At 44.4% G+C, this 25,246-nt stretch overlaps 1 protein-coding gene across 3 annotated transcripts in view; it reads left to right on the top strand.

Moving 5' to 3' along the window:
* The first annotated feature begins 101 nt into the window (after nucleotides 1-101).
* The window catches only part of DEAF1 (DEAF1 transcription factor), a 60,601-nt gene continuing 35,456 nt past the window's right edge, over nucleotides 102-25,246 (top strand). For all 3 annotated transcript variants that reach the window (XM_082271158.1, XM_082271157.1, XM_082271156.1), the window contains exons 1-6: nucleotides 102-265; nucleotides 7,250-7,338; nucleotides 7,444-7,573; nucleotides 8,751-8,897; nucleotides 11,464-11,603; nucleotides 14,143-14,208. In XM_082271158.1, the coding sequence (XP_082127284.1) occupies nucleotides 109-265; nucleotides 7,250-7,338; nucleotides 7,444-7,573; nucleotides 8,751-8,897; nucleotides 11,464-11,603; nucleotides 14,143-14,208 (729 nt within the window). In that variant the 5' untranslated portion in view covers nucleotides 102-108. The remainder of the gene's footprint in view (nucleotides 266-7,249; nucleotides 7,339-7,443; nucleotides 7,574-8,750; nucleotides 8,898-11,463; nucleotides 11,604-14,142; nucleotides 14,209-25,246) is intronic.

Raw genomic sequence — 25,246 nt, 5'->3', positions numbered from 1 at the left:
TTCCGCGCTATCCCATTCATTCCTTTTACTTTCCGAAGAGGGTGATCGGGTGTTGTCGAGGTCCACTTTCGTGTGTTTCCGGAAGTGTGTTCGGCTGTTTCCGGAGAGATGGACGAGGCTCAAGCATCCCGGCTCGGGTTATCAGAGGCAGCTGCAGCAGTGGCTGCGGTGGCGGCTGCAGCTGTACGGGACGGACCAGAAGTTGCTTCGGTTACTGTCATGACTGGGCCTGATGGGAGAAGCGCTGCGGGAAATGGCTATACAGGTAAGGTGTCATGTAATACCGCAATTTGGTCGCTAGGTGGATCCATGTATCTGCAATTTTGAATGTACTGTCCTATGATGACCACTAGATGGGGCTGTTGGCTTTAGTGTTAGAAATTTGGAACTAGTTTCTTTTATTGCCTTCTAGAGGTCCTACTAGTCCCTAAAAGGGACCGTATGTTCTGTATTCCTGATACACACAGATCAGCCATAACTTTATGACCACTGACAGGTTAAGTAAATAACATATATTATAAGATTACTATGACATCCTGAAAGTCGGTGGGATATATTAGCTATGACTAAGTACTAATGTAGGTGCGAAACGCGTCAGCTTCTTGATTCCTGTACCTCTACAATGCTGTATGGATTTTATTCATTCCAATAAATGGGAGTTCCATCGGAGTGCGGCCATCCAGACATTATTTATTCTTTTATGCTGTGCATGCAGAGCCAGCACCCTTTCTCTGATCTCCACAAGGATCATTTGTGGAGTATTTACCTTGAGCAGTGTCTCTCTATCGGTGGGATAATCTGTATTAGGCAGCAAGTGAACATGTTGTCCCTGAAGTTGAGGGGCTCAAAGCAGAAAAAATGGTCATCACAGTTTGTTGCTTATGGGGCTGTTGCTGCGGACTGGTCAGGGTACCCGTGTTGACCCATGTCCACAGCCAAAAGTGCCTACAATGGGCATGTGATGAGAACTGGAGCCCAGAGCAATGGAAGAAGATGGATTGGTCTATGAATCTCATTTTCTGTTACATCATGTGGGTGGCCGGGTGTGTGTGCGCCATCTACCTAGGGAAGAGATGGCACCAGGGTGCATTATGGGAAGGAGGCAAGTCAGTGGACAATGTTCTGCTGGGAAACCTTCAGTCCTGCAATTCATGCGGTGTTACCTGACACCTACCACCTACCTAAACATTGTTGGTCACCAAGTACACCCCTTCATGGAAACAGAATTCCCTGATGGCAGTGGCCTCTTTCAGCAGAATAATGAGCCCTGCCACCCTGCAAAAATGTCTCAAGAATGGTTTGAGGAACACAACAAGTTTGATCCATGGAAGCCTCACCTCGCAATTAACAGGATTTAACCCTTTCGCTGCCAGGTCTGTACGTCGCGACAGCCTCTAGAATTGTGTCTAAAACTGACACACAAACCTCTGCCTGTCCGGTGAAAGCATTTGGGTGCCTGCGCTGCCCCCCGGTTGCTCACACACGCACCGCCGCACCCTGCCATGTTTTCCAGGCTCTGCTAGCCCATCTGCGGGCCGGGACCAACATGGCAGTTGTCGGCAGGAGAAGTCTCCCAAAAGCATGTGGGAAAATGTGTTATGGGCTGATGAAACCAAGGTTGAACTTTTTGGCCATTATTCCAAAAGATATGTTTGGCGCAAAAACAACAACACTGCACATCACCAAAAGATCACCATACCCACAGTGAAGCATGGTGGTGACAGCATCATGCTTTGGGGCAGTTTGGCTTCAGCTGGAAAAGGGGCCTTCGTCAAGGTAGAGAGAATTATGAACATTTCAAATTACCAGTCAATATTGGCACAAAACCTTCAGGCTTCTACTAGAAAGCTGAACATAAAGAGGAATTTCATCTTTCAGCATGACAAGACCCAAAGCATACATCCAAATTAACAAAGGAATGGCTTCACCAGAAGAAGAATAAAGTTTTGGAATGGCCCAGCCAGAGCCCAGACCTGAATCCAATTGAAAATCTGTGGGGTGATCTGAAGAGGGCTGTGCACAGGAGATGTCCCCGCAATCTGACAGATCTGGAGTGTTTGTGCAAAGAAGAGTGGGCAATATGGCCAAGTCAAGATGTGTCATGCTGATAGACTCCTACCTAAAAAGACGGAGTGCTGTAATAAAATCAACAGGTGCTACAACAAAGTATTAGTTTAAGGGTGTGCACACTTATGCAACCTTATTATTTTATTTTATTTTTTTTGCTTCCCTCCACCTAAAAGATTTCAGTTTGTTGTTCAATTGAGTTTATAAGTCACATAAAGGTGAAAAAAGTTCTGAAATGATTTATCTTTGTTTAATTTTTTTACATCACAGAAACCTGACAGTTTAACAGGGGTGTGTAGACTTTTTATGTCCACTGTAAAACCTGCAGAGTGCCTTGGAGTGTTCTTTGTATAATACTACAGAGAACGTTCCATCATACTTCCCAACTTTTGAACTTGAGAATGAGGGACACTTGCGCACAATGCACATTACATCAAAGGCAAAGCAGGGTTCATTACATGGAAGGCACAGCATGGCACGTTACATGAAAGACACAGACAGCATGGCACATTAGAAGGGACAGACAGCATGGCACATTACATGAAAGACACAGACTGCATGGCACATTAGAAGGGACAGACAGCATGGCACATTACATGAAAGACACAGACTGCATGGCACATTAGATGGCACAGACAGCATGGCATATTAGAAGGCACAGACAACATAGAACATTAGATGGCACAGACAGCAATCTCACATTAAAAGCACAGACAGTATGGCACATTAGAAGGCACAGACAACATGGCACATTCGGCGGCACAGACAACATGGCACATTTGATGGCACAGACAGCATGGCACATTAGAAGTCACAGACAGTATGGCACACTAGAAGGCAGAGATAGCATGGCACACTAGAAGGCACAGACAGCATGGCACATTATATGGCACAGACAACATGGCACATTAAAGCACAGACAGCATGGCACATTAGAAGGCGCAGACAGCATGGCACATTAGAAGGCACAGACAACATGGCAAATTAGATGGCACAGACAACATGGCAAATTAGATGGCACAGACAGCATGACACATTAGAAGGCACACACAACATAGAACATTAGATGGCACAGACACCAAGGCACATTAGATGGCACAGACAACATGGCACATTAGATGGCACAGACAGTATGGCACATTAGTTGGCACACAGTATGGCACATTAGAAGGCACAGACACCATGGCACAGACACCATGGCACATTTGGTGGCACAGACAACATGGCACATTCGACGGCACAGACAACATGGAACATTAGATGGCACAGACAGCATGGCACATTAGAAGGCACAGACAACATATAGCATTAGATGGCACGGACAGCATGGCACATTAGATTAGATGCATACTAGCTCATTATGCCTTTGTTTTACAGGATTTCTTTTGCTTTCTTTTTTTTTTTTTTGCAGAGTTTACAACCTCTTTAAACTACTTTCAGCCACTGGCCCTGGCGACTGTTTTGTGAGTTTCCCTAGTTTAATAAATCGTAAAAGAATATGATTTTGTCCTCTGCATCTAGTCCGAATATGATATATATATATATTTATCTGTTATGATCCTATCCATTCCAAAAAAAATATTTTTTCGTGAGTAACTGAACTACTTTCTGTGCTTCTGATCAGATGGCATAAATCTGGTAGTGGTCCATTACACACAGTGGGTTTACTAAAGGCAAACAGATTGCACACTTTGCAAGTGCAGTTGCACTCATTTTCCCAAGAGCTTAGTGAATGTGGTAAAGCCTTGTTGATTTCCAATATCCAATCATGTGCAAGCAAAAATGCTGTTTTCTATTTTCCTTGCACCTGATTAGGTATTCTTTACAAAGTGATTCTTTATTGCATTTAATAAGCAACAGTAAATTCCCCCATGTATGGATGTGATGGAACGTCAACTCCATTTATTATGTTGTCACTTCATTATTGCAAACAAATGAAATTGTAGCATTGTAAGCAAAATTACAAGCATGGAGCAGTGGCGCTTCCTGGATACTTGTTGGCCAGTCATTCCGGGTGCCAAAGGGGCACCACAGTGAGTGCATTACTTTTTATTGTTTGGGAAGTTTACCTAATAAACATCCTGCCCTGCCCTAAGATGACAATTTCCAAATTCTCTGGTCTTCTGTCTGAATACCATATGTGAAGGAGTTAAGCCCCACGTACGAACGATCGACCGTCTTTTGTCCAGGGCTGTCGTGTCTGTTGAAAACTGCAAAAGACTGCACACGAATTTTGTCGGCCAACAACAGCCGACTGCAGAAGTGATGTCATGTGATGGTTAACTTTCCGTGTGTTTTTTCTTTTCTGAGCATGCCCAGTCTTGCTAATCTGCTGTCTGTCGGCCGAAATCTGTACTGACTGGCGAACAATCGGCCGTTCTGGTGTTGGCCAACAAAAATTTTAATGCCTGCACGACAGATTCTGTTCGGCCGAAAATGCGCTGTCGGCTGTCGGAAGCATCATACTAACAAGCCTACAATCGGCCGATCGGTCGTCGGCCGAATATTTTACGGCCGACGATCAGTACGTGTGTACGGGGCTTTAGGCAATGCACTGTGTTTGTGATTCCTTGGTGGTTAACCAGCAGTGGAGAGCGGAGATTAAAGTGGAAAGGAATTTACGCTGGTGCAGATTGACCCTCTTATGATAAATAAGGGGTCAACATTTTCTGGTGAGTGAGCACCTCTAAAGGAGCACTCGGAGCAGCACAAGAGTTTGTTGGATCTTAGAGGGTGGAGAAGGGTCATGTTGATCACATGGCACTTTATGGACTGATTTCAGCACTTTACATTCACATGTTTTGACTGCACAGTCGGCACATTTCACAAGGCAATTTACAAGTATTTTCTTTGTGATTTGGGTTTATATATTTGGTTTGATTTGTTCATGTATATTTTTTCCATTATTTATATTGATATACTTATTATAATGGAGTTGCACTTTAGGATTTGATGAACCACCAGTAATGGTTTTGGCGCTGCTCTTTTGATTTCATAATTTGGTCAAACAGATGACTACACGCTGTCTTTTCCATTTCAGACATTTGAATCCTAGCTAGTACTACCGCACACTACAAATGATCAGCAAGCATTATCCACAGAGCACATTTAGGGTCCAGGCACACTAGGCAGCAGAAAAATGCCAGAACTGCTGGTAGAAAAAAGCAGCATAAAAACGCTCCTATGGAACATATTGTATACTCATTTCGAAGTATTTAGGTGCGCTCATGCACGTTTGTGTTTATAAGTGTTTTTCCCCAAAGCACTAGAAAAAAAAATACACTTAAAACATGGGCGGCACAGAGGTGTAGTGGTTAGCACTTTAACCTAGCAGCAAGAGGGTCGCTGGTTCGAATCCCAACCACGACACTACCTGCCTGGAGTTTGCATGTTCTCCCTGTGCCTGCGCGGGTTTCCTCCCACACTCCAAAGACATGCTGGTAGGTTAATTGGATCCTGTATAAAAAAAATTTAAAAAAATTGGCCCTACTGTGTATGTATTTGAGTTAGGGACCTTAGATTGTAAGCTCCTTGAGGGCAGGGACTGATGTGAATGTACAATGTATATGTAAAGCGCTGCATAAATTGACAGCGCTATACAAGTACCTGAAATAAAAAATAAATAAATAAAACATGCGTAAGGGCTCTTTCACACGGGCGTTCCGATCAGATCCGCCTGTCAGTTTTTTAGGCGGATCTGATCGGATGCTCCATACACCCCTATGGAGCAGCGGATGTCAGCGGTGACATGTCCGCTGACACCCACTGCCATCCGCATCCGATCCTGTCCTTGAAATCCAGACGGATGGAAACCCTATTTTCCATCCGTCCTGGGGATCAGATGGGTTGGGATCGGATGAGAGCAGACAGGCGGTCCGCTCTCATCCGATTCCCCATAGAGAGCAGCGGGGGCTGTGACACCTCCCTCTCCGCACTGCAAGCGGAGACGGAGCTGTCATCCGCCGACTCAGCGGGGATCGCGGATCGATCCCCGCTAAGCAGCATGGACCGTGTGAAAGAGCCCTAACAACGTGTCAAGTGTTTTCTGCTCAAAATATTTTCTTTGTAAAGGTTTTTTTTTTCTTTTCTGTAAACGCTCCTCTACAAATACGACTGTAAACCCCGAAATGTGCATGGACACATAGGCTAACATAGTTTGCTTCTACAGGTTGAAAGAAAAAATTCCACACGCTTGTACGTGCAGCATTTTTTATGGGCAGCATGCTTGAGGCCATACTTAATGAACTGGAACCTCAATACATCCCAAAGCTGGCCATAGACGAAGCATGTATGGGCAGGCTGAATGTACCCAAGTTGATCGATCGATGAACTTGGGTACAACCAGCTCATCGGATTATATATGTGATTATAGTTAGCAGTTATTATTGCCGCTAGCAGTAATAACTGTGTTCACCCGCTAGGGATGCCCCCCCCCCCCCCGCCAAAAAAAGTCCCAGTTAGTGGTTGAAACCCATGATTGCAGAAAAGAAAATCACTCCATCTATGGCCAGCTTAAAGTGGAGCTCCAGTCATTTTTGTGTTTATTAAAAGTCAGCAGCTACAAAAACTGTAGCTGCTGCCTTTAAAACACGCACTCACCTGTCTCAGGATCCAGCGATGTGCTCACCTGAGCCGCCCCTTCCCTTGGTCTTCTGTCCCTGGCGTCGACATTTCAACTGTAGGCACCTGGCTGTTACAGCTTTTGGCTTCACAGCCGGGTGCCCACTGCACATGTGCGAGCCGCGCATTGTGAAAGGTCCTGCAGTCTTCTGGGACCTGTGACGTGTCCCAGATGACTGCGGGGAAGGAGGGGGCGAGGAGAAGTTCCACTTCGAACGTAAATGGAAGTGGGTACCTGTCAAAACCAGGTACCCGCTCCCCCTCAAAAAAAAAAAAAAAAGTGCCATTTGGAAAAGAGGGGGGGGGGTGGAGGCCTTAAAGTGGAACTTCTCTTTTGGGTGGAGTTACGTGGTAAGGAGTGGGCAATCAGAGCTATACCAATGGTGTGGTAAATATTACAGTTGGATGCAGTAGGCATTCATTGATTTTCTTTCTTAAAATGAAAAAATGTTGCATTTTTTAGCATTAGATGTCTGTAGTTTTGTAAGTGCAGTGGCTTGCTGGCTCTTCCACTTTGATTAGTCTGGAACTGAAGTTTGAATAGCTTGTTTCCATCTTTCAGAGGTCACAGTGTCCAGTGTTGGAGCACCAGGAGAGAATGTTTTCACCACTTCAGTGGCCAGCACAGGCTCCCTCTCTGATCATGTCCTGGTGAGTGTATTATATTGTAACTCTTCTGATAATCATGTCTAGTACACTTAGAGATGTCACGATGCTTCTCTTCCTTCATACTCTATGTATTATTTTTAACTGCAGGCCGAGAGAGCTTCCCTACAAATTGGAGACAGTCTCAGCACTGAGAAAGCCACTCTGATAGTCGTACATACTGATGGCAGCATTATGGAAACACAGAACATCAAAGTGCCAACGGCCTCCATGACGCCTGGTGAGACCTGTACACCTCTGAGACATGGTGTGCACTACAAGTCACCTTTCTTCAAGTTATTAAAACAGAAAAAAAGTTTTTTTCTTTCATTTTTTTTTTTTTTTGTAAACTGCTGAAAATAATTATAATTATGAAACGGAAACCTGATATGGGAAATACGTAAGATGCCATTGCTGACCTTCTGCTGAAAATTCTAGATACTCGGATGGCTAGGACTTTAACTTTGTGAGTCACTGACATGTAACGAATCCTGTATCCCGTTATATTCTCACTGTTCTGTAATGAGGGACTTAAAGTGATTGTAAAGTTTGTTATTTTTAAAAAAAATCCCATGTTATACTTAGAGCCGGTTCACACTACCACGACCAGAAAGTCGCCCCTTGACTTGGAAGAGACTTGTTTAGAGACTTGTGCACTACTTTGAAGAGACAGGCGACTTTGTCTGTGGGGAATGCCTGGCTAATCTCTTTCTTCTTCCTGGAAAGTCTGATAACAAGTCGTGTCAATTAAGATAAGGAGGCGACTCCCATTGAAGTATATGGGACAGTCGGATCACAGGTCGCCTCAAAGTAGTACAGGACCCTTTTCTGAAGTCAGAGCGACTTCAGTAGTGCCAATTAAGACGGCACTGATTGATTAACATTGCTTTTGTTATGTCAAGCTACCTGGGGCTACACAAGTCGCCTCACAAGTCGTGCTAGTGTGAATGGGCTCTTACTGTATCTGCTCTGTGCAGTTGTTTTGCACAGAGCAACAATGATCCTCCTCTTCTCCGGTCCCCCACTGACACTCCTGGCTCTTTCCCACCTTCTGAGTGCCCCCATATCAAGCCGTTTGCTATAAGGACACTCGTGCAAGATCGATCCAAAGGCGCTATGTGTGTCTATAGATACACATAATGCAGCTCCCCCACTTTCTCCTCACAGGCTGTGATTGACAGCAGCAGCAGCCAATGGCCCCACCGCTGCCTCCATGTCTAGTGAGGAGAGAGAGAGGAGAGAGCTGCTCGGTATTGGGCTCAGGTAAGTATAAGGGGGGGGGGGGGGGGTTGGTTGAGCAGAGAAGGTTTTTTACCCTAATGCAGAAATTAATGATTGCACGTTGACCATTACTCTTTGCCATGCTAAACAAGACCATTCATTTCTAGCTTCTTAACTAATCTTTGCATTGTGTGTAGGATCTGAAAGGTCACCAAGCTCTCAGTCCCCAGGACCAGAGAAAGATGACACAAAATACAACTGGGATCAGTCTGCCTATGATAATGAACTACCTGTACGGTGTCGTAATATAAGTGGCATCTTGTACAAGAACCGACTTGGATCAGGTAAACTATTATACAGGGCTTTCCTAAATCTGAACTCCAATGAGATATTAAAGGCACACATTCAGTATCTCACAAAAATGAGTACACCCTTCTCAAGTTTTTGTAAATATCTTTTCATGTGACAACACTGAAGAAATGACACTTTGCCACAATGTAAAGTAGTGAGTGTACAGCTTGTATAACAGTGTAAATTTGCTGTCCCCTCTAAATAACTCAACACACAGCCATTAATGTCTAAATCGCTGGCAACAAAAGTGAGTACGCCCCTAAGTGAAAATGTCCAAATTGGGACCAAAGTGTCAATATTTTGTGTGGCTACTATTATTTTCCAGCACTGCTTTAACCCTCTTGGGCATGAAGTTCACCAGAGCTTCACAGGTTACCACTGGAGTCCTCTTCCACTCATGACGACATGAAGCTGGTGGATGTTAGAGACCTTGTGCTGAGGATGCCCCATAGATGCTCAATAGGGTTTAGGTCTGGAGACATGCTTGACTAGTCCACCACCTTTACCCTCAGCTTCTTTAGCAAGGCAGTGGTCATCTTAGAGGTGTGTTTGGGGTCGTTATCATGTTGGAATACTGCCCTGCGGCCCAGTCTCTGAAGGGAGGGGATCATGCTCTGCTTCAGTATGTCACAGTACATGTTGGCATTCATGGTTCCCTCAATGAACTGTAGCTCCCCTGACAGTACTCATGCAGCCCCAAACCATGACACTCCCACCACTATGCTTGACTGTAGGCAAGACACACTTGTCTTTGTACTCCTCACCTGGTTGCCGCCACACACGTTTGACACCATCTGAACCAAATAAGTTTATCCTGGTCTCATCAGACCACAGGACATGGTTCCAGTAATCACTGTCCTTAGTCTGCTTGTCTTCAGCAAACTGTTTGCGGGGTTTCTTGTGCATTATCTTTAGAAGAGGCTTCCTTCTGGGACAACAGCCATGAAGACCAATTTGATGCAGTGTGCGGCGTATGGTCTGATTACTGATAGGCTGACCCCCCACCCCTTGAACCTCTGCAGCAATGCTGGCAGCACTCATACATCTATTTCCCAAAGACAACCTCTGGATATGACGCTGAGCACGTGCACTCAACTTCTTTGGGTCGGGTGACCATAGTGAGACCTGTTCTGAGTGGAACCTGTCCTGTTGAACCGCTGTATGGTCTTGGCCACCATGCTGCAGCTCAGTTTCAGGGTCTTGGCAATCTTCTTATAGCCTAGGCCATCTTCATATAGAGCAACAATTCTTTTTTTCAGATCCTCAGAGAGTTCTTTGCCATGAGGTGCCATGTTGAACTTCCAGTGACCAGTATGAGAGAGTGAGAGCAATAACACCAAATGTAACACACCTGCTCCCAATTCACACCTGAGACTTTGCAACACTAATGAGACACCGGGGAGGGAAAATGGCAAATTGGGCATAATTTGGACATTTTCACTTAGGGGTGTACTCACTTTTGTTGCCAGCGGTTTAGACATTAATGGCTGTGTGTTGAGTTATTTTGAGCAGACAGCAAATTTACACTGTTATACAAGCTGTACACTCACTACTTTACATTGTAGCATAGTGTTATTTCTTCAGTGTTGTCACATGAAAAGATATAAGAAAATATTTACAAAAATGTGAGCGTGTACTTTCTTTTGTGAGATACTGTAAATGCCACTCTGTAACCATTACAACATTAAACTTTTTTTTTTTCAAAGCAGGCAGTGCATTCAACCTGATACCAGCCTTTTGCAGTCTACTGTGCAGCAGAGCTCACAGAGGGGGAGGGAGAAGCAGCACATGCCTATCAGGTGTGATGCAACACAGGGAACATGCTGAAAGGAGAGAGCAGAGTGATGAGCCGATCAGTGTGCTGCTTCTCGTTTACTGTTCAGTCAAAATGTGTGGTTGGGAAATAGACCTGTAAGTGCCGGTTCACATTTGTGCGATGCGGGAACGCTGCGAATATACAGTGTGTTCCCGCATCACATCCGCACCCCTGGCAGTTCACACTGCCATTTGCGATACGCTGGGGGTGTCAATTAAAAGTTAACGACACCCCCAGATAAGATCACATATCTCAGTGTGATCTGTAAGTTCACACAGAATCAGATCGCACTAGTGTGAACCACCATGCGATTCTGCTGCGGACCAAAAAAGGGGTCCTGTGCATCTTTTAGTGAGATTGCGGTGCGAATTCAGCCATACAAACTGTATGGCTGAATTTGCACCGCACAGAGATCGCATGTAATTTTAGGAGCAGCGCGCTTCAAATCACATGCGATCTCTGTGATTGCACTAATGTGAACCGGCACTAAGTGAAAGTGAAACTGCAGCAGAGAAAGATCAGGTCATTTCTGCTTCTCGGCAGGGGTGTGTAAAAGAATACAGTTATTCATTTTTTTTAATTGACTATAACTAATCTTAATTCTATTTTTATACTGTATCTGCCTGGACACAAACTGGAGTGACAGTGGCCAAATGGCAGTAACTATCAGCAACTGTCAGCTTTCGGTTTACTGGAATCTCAGCTGAATTCTATATGACTGATTTATGGCTGTAATCTGACAGGAGGTCGTGGGCGCTGTTTGAAGCATGGAGATGGGTGGTATACTCCAACTGAGTTTGAAGCCATGGCGGGCAGAGCCAGCAGCAAAGATTGGAAAAGAAGTATCCGATATGCAGGAAGACCTCTACAGTGCCTTATACAGGTGAGCCCAGAGGACCCAGCCTACACAATTGATAGGAAAAATACACATGTTGCTACAAGCAGCCAGTCATTTGTTTCCATTTGTTATCTAGTTTGCACTACAAACAGGAAGCTTTAATCTGATTAACCGAGGAAGGCAGCATAGTTTCTTTTATGGCGGCTTGCTCTTATGAAAATGCTAGTTGCTTAGCTGTCATTCTGATCCTATTTCTTCATTATTTGAAGTTACCAACCCAGAAAAAGTAAAGGCTGAGACTTCTGTCTGACTTGCCTGATCTGAATATTTGTGGGTTGTTACATTTATAAGTAATTTATAAGTAATGAGGCCATAGCTTGTACAAGGCAATTAGCATTTTTTATGTTTTTGAGTTGATGTTTTTGTTCTTTTTCCTTTACTGTAGCTGCTGACTCTTGTACCCATAAGTGTTTTACGCTGTGCTGGATGTCTCAGTGCTGGGCATTATTACTCCTGGGTATAGTGTATAAGGGCCCATTTACACTCACTCTTTGCAGTAATGCATTGTAAAATGCTTGCACCTACCTGTAATGAAGGTCGCCGTTGTGTAAAATATTTTGAATAGCTTTACACTTTAAGCCTTAATGTACACGGGACTTTTGTAAAACTCATTTGAACGCTGGAATGTAAACAGCGTTTAAAACGTCCGTTGTGTCGCGTTTGCACGCCGCGTTTAGCGGGCGTTTGCGCTCAAATCCGTTTTTAGAGGTCAAAAAATCCTTCCCCTTTTAAACAGTAAAAACGCAAGCGCTCAACGCGGGTGACTGCGTCTGGTCGCATTTTGCGTTTGAAACGCCGGTAAACACACGTTCTGAACATCCTAAACGCAAATAATTGATTTCCAAAAAACGACACTGAACTCAACTGCCTCTAAACGACTGTAAACGACTCAGTGTACATGGACAGATAAGATAAGGAGGAGGGTTCAGGGCAGTGGCGGCTGGTGCTCAAAATTTTTTGGGGGGGCGCAAACAGAAACAGCCACAGCGTGCCCCCAATCAATGCAGAGCGCCACAGCGTGCCCCCAATCAATGCAGAGCGCCACAGCGTGCCCCCAATCAATGCAGAATGCCACAGCGTGTCCCCCAATCAATGCAGAGTGCCATAGCATGCCCCCAATCAATGCAGAGTGCCACAGCATGCCCCCCAATCAATGCAGAGTGCCACAGCATGCCCCCCAATCAATGCAGAGTGCCACAGCGTGCCCCCCAATCAATGCAGAGTGCCACAGCGTGCCCCCCAATCAATGCAGAGTGCCACAGCGTGCCCCCCAATCAATGCAGAGTGCCACAGCGTGCCCCCCAATCAATGCAGAGTGCCACAGCGCGCCCCCCAATCAATGCAGAGTGCCACAGCGCGCCCCCTAATTAATGCAGAGTGCCACAGCATCCCCCCCAATCAATGCAGCGCGCCACCGCATGCCCCCATCAATGCAGAGACCAGCGTGCGTGCCCCCTTCAATGCAGTGTAGGCTCCTTCCCCCCCCCCCCCCCCCCGACACCAATGCACTTACCTGACGACTGCTTCTCTTCAGTCCCGGCGGCGGCGGCTTCTCCTCACTCTGTCCCCCAGCACGTCTCCTGCAGTCCCCCCGCTCCCGCCTCCTCGGCCAATGGCATGGGGTTTGCCTTGCAGCCAATCAGGAAGCGCGTATCGGACGCGCTTCCTGATTGGCCAGGAGGAGGATCGGTGTGGCAATAGCGAATTTTCATTCGCTATTGTCACACAATGGGTGGCCTCGGGACGCACTGCTCTGCGCCCCGAGCCCACCCTTTGCATCGCCCTATTGGAGCCTCTGGCTCTAATCAGGTGATGTAAAAAAAAACCCCATTTAGCTCCATGCGTCCGGCGCCCTGCATGCAGATTAGGGGGCCGGACGCATGGATGGGGGGGCGGCGCCCCAACACACCGGCCGCCACTGGTTCGGGGGCTGCTGAAAAAAAACACCCAACTGCTCCTAAACGTCCGTTTTTCAGCAGCAGTGTACATGAGGCCTAAAGGTAGCAGGCAATGCATCCACACTGCAGCATACCTAAATACACAAAGCTGTGCGTTGTGGGTCAGGTCTGTTTTTTAGTTTGGTAAGGTGTGAGGACTGCGTTTCCAAAATCCTTGACCCATGTGTTAAGGCACGGCATAGTGTGAATTGGCCCTAAAAGAATATCCTTGTCAGCAGCAGTTATTTTCTAAGATAGAAGAAGCTGTTAACTTCCCAAGACCCTGAGCGTTGAACGTGCACATATCAATTGCTGCGTCCATTGTACAGAACACTCGGTATATATCTTTACACAATGCACCATTGAGTATTAAACATCGAAATCCTATAATAGGCCCAGGCACAATATAATGTGCTCATGTTTGCAAACCCTAATTGTACTAAAGAGCATAATCAGTCTAGGACCTCTCTCTCTGCAGTGCCATAGACTTTAAATGCCGTCACCAGTGCTGTAATCTTATTGCCATAAGGATTGTACATTTTAGTATGCTGTAATCCGTCTTCTGAACTGTGTGTTTGTATTTGCAGGATGGCCTGCTGACCCCTCATGCTGCATCCTGTACATGTGCAGCCTGCTGTGACGACCTCAGTCTTGTAAGTCTGAATACGGTATATTGTGTCAATGATATCCATGTGTCTAAAGGGCCATATTAATTAACAACAACAACACACAGAAATAGCTGTGAATGTTTCTATGCTGAATTACATAAAATTATCTTTTTAACATTGCTTTCAAGAGAACCATCCCTGTTTTTCAATATTTGTAAGGCTCCATGTACACGGGACGTTGTTAAAAGTCCCTTTGAATGCTGGAATTTTTAGGACGTTTGAAACGTCCGTTCGGTCGCGTTTGTACCCGCGTTTAGCGGGCGTTTAGCAGCGTTTGCGGGCGTTTGCGTTTAGAAGCGTTCCTAGAGGTCAAAAAAATTATTCCCCTTTAAAATGGAAAAACGCGAATGCTAAACGCGGGTCATCGCGTTCAGACGCGTTCGGACGCGTTCAGACGCGTTCGGACGCGTTTGTGCGTTTGAAACGCTGGGAAACACACGTTCGAACGCAAATAATTGCGTTCTAAAAACAGTCCCTGAACGCAACTGCCTGCAAATGACTGTAAACGACCTGGTGTACATGGACAGATAAGATAAAATGTAGATGGGTTCAGGGGCTTCTAAAAAAAACGCCTAAAAAAAACGCCCAACTGCTCCTAAACGGCCATTTCCAGCGTCCCGTGTACATGGAGCCTTAAAACTATAGTTTAATCTGCTTATATGTTGCTTTCCCTGGTACCCCTCCCCTCATCAACATGGTCATTTTTATTTTATTTTCTAACCACTTGACCCCTAGGCCTTTTCTGGCATTTTTTTGCTTACAGTATTTTTTGCTAGAAAATTTCTTAGAACCCCAAACATTATATATTTTTTTAAAGCAGAGGCCCTAGAGAATAAATTGGTGGGTTTTGCAATTTTTTATGCAACATGGTATTTGCACAGCGGTTTTTCAAACACAAAGTTTTGATGAAAAAATACACTTTTTTGAATTTGAATGCCAAAAAAAAAAGACAAATAACCCAAATGTTTGGTAAAATATAAAATATGTTATGCCGAGTAAAATAGATATAACAAATATGTCACGCTTCGAAATTGGGCACCTATGTGCAACGGCCACAAACAACGTAAATTTTACTATCCATAGGTGACGCTTTTTAAAGCCTTTACAGGTTACCACTTTAGATTTTTTTCAAATTCTTCTTTATTAAAGACAAGAAAGAATACAAGTAATATACATATTTTCAAACATAGCTGTGTTAAAGCGTACAGAACCAAAATACATCAAACAAGTGAGAAAGGTAAATGCAATGCAGCAATATAACTATGTCAGACAAAAAAAATAAATATATAAATAAATAAACCACAGATCTACTTTTAGAATGAAAGGACATGAAAAAAATAATATAATCTTCAGAAGCTCGTAGAAACTACAGTAGATCCACAGGTAATGGGGAACATTGTGCATCAGAGCAATGCCAGACAGCAGTTAACGTAAACTGGGAATCAACCGAGAATAAGCTTTTCTCACTATTAAACCCAAAAAAGGAAAAGGGCTTACAACACATTGGGAAAAGACATGGAGCACAAAGGGGAAGGAGAAGGGTCTAGAAGTAAGGGAAGGAGTACCCAGAGAGGGGGATAGGAAGAATCAGGGGTAGGGTCAGAAGGAGATGGTAGGAGCCGGCAGGTGAAGCCGGCCGAGCGCCCGCCACAGATCCCCAAGGGCAAGAGGAGGGGTAGAACAGGCAGAAAGAGAAAAAACGTCCAATGGATCCCGTGTGAGGCGTCGGCCGCGTAGACCAGTCAGTGCAATCAATCAGTGGGTCTCCTGCAGTGCTCTGCCCTCATCCGACAGAAAAAACATATTCCAGCAGCCCCAAGTAGCTGTATAGAGTTCCCTCCTGCCCTGCGAGGTCAGTACCAGGTCCTCAAAGTCGTTAATCTGCTTGATTTTAGACAACCAAAGCCGCGGGGATGGCGGAGCGGTGGATTTCCATTTCTATGCAGGCCTTCGCCGCATTGAAGAGGTGGCGTAAGATGGATTTTACCACTTTAGATTTACACAGGAAGTCTGGTGCTAGAAATGCTGCCCTTGATCTGACATTCATGGTGATACCTCACATGTGTGAGACAATTGCTGATTGTATGTGTGCGGGACCAATGTGTACATTTGCCTTTGCACGTGAGCACAGGAAGGGGAATGGGGGGCACTTTAAAATATTTATTTTTTAATTATTTATTTTTATTTTTACACTGTCGCTTTTATTTTTTTTGCTCACTTTTTAGCTGTCACAAGGGATGTAAACATATCCTGTGACAGCAATAGGTTTGAGACAGGTACTCTTTATGGAGAGATCGGGGGTCTATTAGACCCTAGATCGCTCCTCTGCCCTTAAAAGCATTTGATCACACTAAGATCGGTGTGATCAACTGCTTTTCATTTTTAAAAACAGCGACGTTTACATCCAGGTAAACCATAAGTGATGTAAGGCCATCGCTTCCAGTTCCCAGAGATGAAGAAAGCTTTTAGCTGCAGGCATCATCCCGGTAAATCCACTTGAAGTTTAGCAACGTACCGGTATGTCGCTGGTCATCAAGTGGTTAAAAAAACTTTTCTGTATTCATTACATCACTGGGTCTCTGTGCATGGCAGGCAGATCGTGGCTAGTGAGAGGAGCTTTAGGTTTCTGAAAACATCACATCACCCTGACATGGTACTCAAAGTGGGAGAATTAAAACTGGTGCACACAGAATCTGGTGCAACTGTGCATAGTAACTAATCGGCTTCTTTGTTTTAGCCTAGGTTCACACTGAGGCCGTTTTGAAATCGTGCACGATTTCAAGCTGGCATCTTAGTCCGAGTTTGGGGGGCGATTTCACAGATATCTGTGCGGGTTCCTGCACAGATGTCTATGGAAATTGCCCCCCGAAGTCACCAAAAGTAGTACAGAAACGATTTGACATGCAATTTGAAATTGCATGTCAATGTGAACGTGGGCTTATTGTCAAAGCTTAATTGAACAAACTGAAGTTAGAAGCTGATTGGGTACCAGATTGTGTGTGCACCAGTTTTAGTGAATCTCCCCGAATATATCTTTATGAATGGATGTCAGTCTGGAGAAGTAGGAGTTGCTAGGCAGACTGCATTTGGGTAAAGAACACCCTAGGTAATATCAATGGCTCCTGCTGCTCTCAGCCAAGCCTGTAGGAGTGGGGAGAGAGGGGAGAAGACTGGCAGACAGGCACAGCGCTGGATCGATACAAGCCCCTGATAAGTATTTGGGGGGGGGGGGGGGGATGGGAACAGCAAATGGCAAAACCTTTTTTCTCTATCGTCCATCGACAGACACAGCCTCATCTCCGCGAGCTAAGTGTGTAGGTGATCTGTCGATGGACATCAGAGGAAAAGATTTTATGGTAAGATCTTACAAAAATCGTATTTTTCCTTTTTAGATCCATTTTAAGCAGCTTCATGTGATGTTGAGCAATGAATCTGCACTGCTCCTGAATTCAGTGCACAGTTCAGGTTTTTGCTGCTTTTTAGAAAGGAGGAGGTGCATTTTATGGCACTTTTCCACTGCATGGAACCGAACGGTTCGGCTCGCTTTTGTGCTTTTCCACTGCTGGTACCGCATGGTACGGTGTAGGAACGGTTCGGTACGGTACGGTACAGCGGCGCTTTTCCACTGCATGGAACCGAACGGTACGGCTCTCTAAAACAGTACCACCTCGATTGTGGTTCCAAGAGGTACCATACCGGTACCATATCCCACAATCCTTTGCATGCAGTCACTACTAGCCACTGATTGGTCAGAGAATCGTTGTTATCCCACCCACTTAACTTTAGTACTACTTTAGTGGAAAAGCAAACCATACCAAACCGTACCCAACCGTTCCAACACCATACCATGTGGTACCAGCAGTGGAAAAGCAAACCGGGCCAAGCAGGGCCGAGTAGAGCTGAGCTGGTACTTGCAGTGGAAAAGTGCCATTAGGCTCTTGGTCCTGTTTAAACACTGAATTTATTCTACTCCACTATTGATAGTAGAAGAGGTTTTGTTTATTCTGTCCATCATACTGGAGAGTTTATGCTTTTCAGGCATGTGTTCTCTTTCTGCAATGAAGAGACCAGCTTCAGTTCCAGTCTTCCTTGGTTATTTATTCCCTAGTAACAAGGAATGACTTCTGATCACTCCAGATTTTTTCAGTTAGGACAAGGAATACATAAACTTTTTAATGCCCCCTTGGGATTCTGCTTTGCTGATATGTCAGGTTTTATATCTCTGTGTTCCCAGAGGACTACAATGCACTTACAGATCTTAGCACCAGGAACCTTTTCCAGAATATGTGTCATTCTTGTGTGCAGCGTCAGATCTCACAGGTTTTTGATGTTGTGCTGATTCTGCCACCTTAGCTTGTCATCCATTGCTCCTTATTATCTATGCAAGTTCTTGAAGGAGAAGTCTACTTAAATGTCCCATGGCACTTCATTTTAATCAAGTGAAATGAAACCCTTGATAGCCAATTGCTACTATGCCGGAGGAACTTTCCTTTCCTGTCACCCACTGACATTCAAATAGTCCTTGGCATAAAATAATTACAAAACCCCACAATGCATTCTGATTTCACAATGAGCTTGTAAGGGAAGTATAATTTATTTCAAGTGAACTTATATGTTTAGGTAATATAGAAGTGTTTATCTTTTTAAAGTATTTTGAAAGACATGACAAAATTGTTGCTCACATTCTTTCATGTCCGCTCATCGATATTTTTGTTGTAATAAAACTGAACGTTTATATATACAGTATCTCACAAAAGTGAGTACACCCCTCACATTTTTGTAAATATTTTTATATCTTTTCATGTGACAACACTGAAGAAATTACAGTTTGCTACAATGTAAAGTAGTGAGTGTACAGCTTGTATAACAGTGTACATTTTCTGTCCCCTCAAAATAACTCAACACACAGCCATTAATGTCTGGCAACAAAAGTGAGTACACCTCTAAGTGAAAATGTCCAAATTGAGCCCAATTAGCCATTTTTCCTCCCGGGTGTCATGTGACTCATTAGTGTTACAAGGTCTCAGGTGTAAATGGGGAGCAGGTGTGTTAAATTTGGTGTTGTCGCTCTCACTCTCTCATACTGGTCACTGGAAGTTCAACATGGCAACTTATGGCAAAGAACTCTCTGAGGATCTGAAAAAAAAGAATTGTTGCCCTACATAAAGATGGCCTAGGCTATAAGAAGGTTGCCAAGACCCTGAAACTGAGCTGGTGGCCATGACCATACAGTGGTCTAACAGGTCAGGTTCCACTCAGAACAGGCCTCGCCATGGTAGACCAAAGAAGTTAAGTGCTCAGCGTCAAATCCAGAGGTTGTCTTTGGGGTATGAGTGCTGCCAGCATTGCTGCAGAGGTTGAAGGGGTGGGGGGGTCAGCCTGTCAGTGCTCAGACCATACCCCTTACACTGCATCAAATTGGTCTGCATGACTGTCATCCCAGAAGGAAGCCTCCTCTAAAGATGATGCACAAGAAAGCCCGCAAACAGTTTTCTGAAGACAAGCAGACTAAGGACATAGATTACTGGAATCATGTCATGTGGTCGGATGAGACAAAGATAAACTTATTTGGTTCAGATGGTGTCAAGCGTGTGTGAGCAACCAGGTGAGGAGTACAAAGACAAGTGTGTCTTGCCTACAGTCAAGCATGGTGGTGGGGGTGTCATGGTCTGGGTCTTAGGCTGCATGAGTGCTGCCAGCACTGGGGAGCTACAGTTCATTGAGGGAACCATGAATGCCAACATGTACTGTGACATACTGAAGCAGAGCATGATCCCCTCCCTTCAGAGACTGGGCCGCAGGGCAGTACTCCAACATGATAATGACCCCAAACACACCATCAAGACGACCACTGCCTTGCTAAAGAAGCTGAGGGTAAAGGTGATGGACTGGCCAAGCATGTCTCCAGACCTAAACCCTATTGAGCATCTGTGGGGCATCCTCAAACAGAAGGTGGAGGAGCGCAAGGTCTCTAACATCCACCAGCTCCGTGATGTCGTCATGGAGGAGTGGAAGAGGACTCCAGTGGCAACCTGTGAAGCTCTGATGAACTCCATGCCCAAGAGGGTTAAGGTGCTGGAAAATAATGGTGGCCACACAAAATATTGACACTTTGGGCCCAATTTGCACATTTGTACTTAGGAGTGTACTCACTTTTGTTGCCAGCCGTTTAGACGTTAAAAGCTGTGTGTTGAGTTATTTTGAGGAGACTTTTGTGAGCTACAATATATATATATATATATATATATATATATATATATATATAATATAATATATTTTTACACACACCTTGCAAAGGTTAAAAGCTTATTAGGTCTAGCGGTAAAGTAAGAAGCTGTGATACTTATTCCTGTAAACTGTATACCCTTATTCCTCACTCCAGCAATCTTCTGGCACTCACCTTTTCTTTCTTCTACTCCGGGTGGTGGGCAGGCCCTCGCTATCCTTATGTACAATGCAAGACTATTGGTCCTGCATTGTATGTGATGATATCCAAGTGCAGTCTCCTGCTAGAATGATTGAGAGAAAAGGCTTTGGGGCACCTGTTGTACATTGTGTAGGAAGCCTGCCTGAACTTCAATTAGCAGTTTACCTTTGCTATGTGGGGAAACCCCACTACAGGCATGTTTTTTTTTTCTTTTTCTTTGGATGATCCGAGCATAGGTTTAAACATAGCATTTGGAGAATGCTCCTATCTGTTATGCCTCTGCCTTTGGCACTCTACTCTGATAGAAGGGGCAGTGCCTGTTTTCAGAGGAATGTTCTGTACCAGGACAATCTATATGTACTATAGTTGTAATATTTTCTGAAGGTTCCAGGAGAGCCAATGCATTGCAGGCATCTGCATCACCCACATTAGAGCTAATAATAAAAATGTTTCTATGGTTGATAGGCTGCATAGAATAGAGAAACGGGGTATCCTCTAAAGAGAGTCTGTCCACTGTGTCAGCCATCCTTTCCTGCATGTTCAGCATGTTTTGTGTCAGAAGGCCCAAATCCACCTTCATCTCCTATATTTCCCCTGTCAGGGAAGAGTTACAAGCTTCTTGTTATTCCCCTGCTAGTTTAGTGGCATTAGCTGTATCAAGCATACTACACTGCTTGTGTGGAGGGCTGCTGCCTCAGGGCCCAGGGCATATTTCCTGATGGATCCATGGACAGCTTTATTAAGGAAGTCACCCAGGGAAAGAGTACCCTTTGCTTCAGTAAAAAAAGCCAAATTTCCATCTGAGAAATCTTCTACTCTAGAGGCTAAAAAAAAGTTCCTTTCGTTTTTCTTAAGCCTATGGGTCTAAGATAGAGCCTGGAACTTGCTCCCACCATAAATACTGGACCCCTCAGTCCTCGTCACAGTGAGTAGATGTTTCCACATTTTAGTGGGAACCCCTGTCAGTTTTTTTTTGCCATTTGTGTCCCATTTCCCTTCACTTCCAGTCCCATAGCCAAAACAGGAAATGAGAGGCAATCCCTCCAAAGTAACAGAATCCCGGGGTGTCTCCAGGCTCACCAGAACTATTAGTATAAACCAGCATGACTTTATGAAGGATCGTTCTTGCCAGATCAACTATTTAATTTTTTATGAGAAAGTAAACTGTAAACTGGATAGAGGCATGCCTGTGGATGTGGTGTATCTGGACTTCACCAAAACATTTGATAAAGTACCCCATAAATGCTTAATTTACAAATTGAAATCTGTTGGCATTGATGATGGTTTACGTACCTGGATAGAAAATTGGTTGCAGAAGCTTGTCCAAAGGGTGGTGATAAATGATGTATCTTCTTGTTGGTCTGGAATTGTGAACGATGTGTCCCAGGGCTCTGTACTGGAATCAATTCTGTTAACTTGTACATAAATGATTAAGAGGTTATCATAAAAATTTAGTTCTAAGTGTTTGCTGATGATACAAAACTAAGCAAGGTAAAAACCTCAGAACATGAAATGGCAACCTTACAAGAAGACCTCCATAAAATACAGGGGTGGGCAATCACATGGAAAATGAGGTTTAATATTGATACATGTAAAGCTGTGCACTTGAGGACTAAAATATGAATGCAAGTTACACGCTAGGGGTGAACCTCTGGGGGAATCTTGGATGGAAAAGAATCTCGGGACCCTAGTAGACCACAGGCTTAGCAGTAGCATGCAAAAAAATAAAAAGACTATTAGCATGACTTAAAATCTACCCAAGAGATAAGACTAACTCTACCACAACCACTGAATACTCTGGTTCAGCCACATCTTGAGTATGCTGTCCAGTTCTCGTCTCCGGTCCTCAGGAGGGATTTTCTGGAAACTGGAAACTTGAGCGAGTCCAGAGAAGGGCAACAAAGCTGATAACGGGACTGGAGGAATGACTACAAACATTAAACGTATTCTCCCCCGAAGAAGAGAAGCTTAAGAGGGGATATGATTGCAACATACAAATATCTCTATGGTAATTCAAGCCTAGGGAATACTATTTAGTCTCACATCGCTTAAGTAGACACATGGCCATTCAATGATGTTGAACGAGAATCACTTTACCCTTAAACTACGTAGGGGTTTCTTTACTGTTAGAGCAATAAGGATGTTGAACTCCCTTCCACAATTGGTGGTGTCAGTGGGAAGTGTCTATAACTTAAAAAAACTCTTAGATGGGCATCTTAGCGAACACAATATACAGGGATATGGGAAACGGTAGGGACCTAAATACATACACACCTATACATCCACACAGGATAACTGGATGCACTGATGTCTTTATTCAACCTTACCAACTATGTAATTATGTAACTAGTGTCCCCAGTGGAAGATTTCCTCCCTATCACTCTTCTGATGTCAACCCAAAATTTTGTTTTTTCTTTCACTTTCGATGATAATGGTAAACAGAATCTCCTTAATTAAGGCACAGGCAGCAAAAAAAAACTCACAGGTGTTCTTATCCCTCTCCACTCTTTTAAAAAAAATAAAGTTTTGCCTTTAGTTACACTTTAAGTGCTGGAGACGGGTGGTTGCACCACTTGTGCAGATTATGCAAGGGCCCTCTAGGATTTAGTGGTTTGATCTGAAGGATCTGTGGTTTTGGTATGTGCTGTGCCCTCCTTCTGCTGTAATGTAGACCTGGATACTGCTCACTTCTAAGAGCATAAGAAGTGAGAAGCATACTTCATGATGTCTTAACTATTCTTCCCTATTGCATAAGGGGAGGGAGACCAAAAACGTTTCCTGTACAAGGACAATCTACTGACTATGTCTGCCCTTGTGCTATGCGGAACCTAAAAATGTTTGAACAGGGACTCTTTGTTTACTGCCAATGGCTGTAGGAGATTAGCTGTGGTAAGATAGGTCTTTGCACTATATGATTCAAACATCAGCAGTCCAGTTTCTGTTATAATCATCTCTTGTGGTCTTTCATGTCGGTAACTGACCCTTTAAAATTAAAGTGTAGCATATTTTTTTGGTGAATGCGCATCTTCAAATATTATTAGTGTTTACCCTAAAGTGAATCTGTGTTTTGCTCATGCAGGTCAAAGCAATCGGTTCACTTTAATGCACACCTCTACAGATGCATTTTCTTACCTTCCTTTCAATTCCCTGCTGCTCTGGTAAGTCATCAGGGGTGAAAGCAAAGACCTGTGTAAGGTAATGAAGTCATAACTTACCCAGAACTATGGACTCCCCATGTGAAGGCCCTGATTGGTCAGCACTGTGAGATGGAGTGAGTCCTTTCTTACCTGAAAGTGCTGGTTTTTCTCGGCATACAAAGCTGCAGACATGTAAAGAAACAGTTAGTATATACTGCTAAGAGTTGGAAGGGGGTTGAACCATAGGGGTCGATTTACTAAAAGCAAATAGGCTGTGCACTTCAGAAGTGGAGCTGTACGTATTTTACCCAGAGCTTAGTGAATGTGTGGTGAAGCAATACTCAATTGGGTGCAAGGAAAAAAAAACTGACATTTTTGCTTGCACGAGATTCTAGGGAAAATAAGTTCATCAAGCCAAACCCAAACACTTAAGCGGCGCACAGCCTTTTTTTTTTTTTTTTTTTAGGGGGAATGCTGTAAACCCTGTTGTAAAAGGAAACTCTGATGTAAGGGGGTTTCTGGTCATCAAAGCCCACTTACATCAGAGCTCTAAGCATTTCCCCTTAAATCAGAGTTTTCAAAGCCCCCTTACATCAGAGTCCACAGAGAACCCCTTGCATCTGAGTCCCCCTTACCTTAATGTACTCACTTGCCCAGAGGCAGGAAAGAGCGGAAGGGGGGGGGGAGTTAATCTTCAGTCACAGATAGTGGATGGTGAGCTCAGACATCGGCACCTTTTATCATAATGTATCTGCCGGCTGCAGGGCTTCAAATTTGCCGCCAACACGTCCCTTTTTTCAGGCACAGCATGCCATAGGGGCAGGAGGACAGTTTACTATGCCTCAGTTATGAAGTTATGACCTGGTTTCATGATTCGAAACCTGGACTGTGTAAGTGAATCCCGAACTGGTAGCAACCCTAGTCTGTTTGCCTTTTAATAAATCGACCCCATAGACTTGCATTGTGAGAAGAGTGGTAAAGCGCAACCTTTGTGTAGCACTGCAAAGGAGGAAGCAGACCCTGTAGATATAATCAGAATATATGGCTGCCCCCTTGTGTGTGTGTGTGTGTGTGTGTGTGTGTATATATATATATATATATATATATATATATATATATATATTATACCAGGGCGCGACAAACCCCGGGCGCCAGGTCGCATTTGCGACTAGAATTAGCGACCTGGCGCCTGGGGTGCCCTGCAGGAGGTGTCCTGTCCCTTTTGCGCCCCCACCTCCTCCCCGAGTGCACGGACTTCCGCGCCGTCCGAAAATTGAGGCCCCGGCTTTTCGGCCTTCTTCTGTGAGATGAGAGGCTTCCAATGGGGAACTGGTGGCCAGGAGTAATGTTTTTCCACTGCCTGTTCTCAATGCATTCTCATCTCCTTCCCAAGAGGAAATGAGAGGGAAGTTTTTGCAGGCTTCATCTCCCTGTCCACTTACATTTGCTTAAAGGAGAG

Source organism: Pelophylax lessonae (genome assembly GCF_965119305.1).
Source record: "Pelophylax lessonae genome assembly, chromosome: 10".
In the NCBI taxonomy this organism is placed as follows: Eukaryota; Metazoa; Chordata; class Amphibia; order Anura; family Ranidae; genus Pelophylax; species Pelophylax lessonae.
Note: the sequence above shows the minus strand (reverse complement) of the source record. Positions and strands in the feature narration are given on the sequence as shown.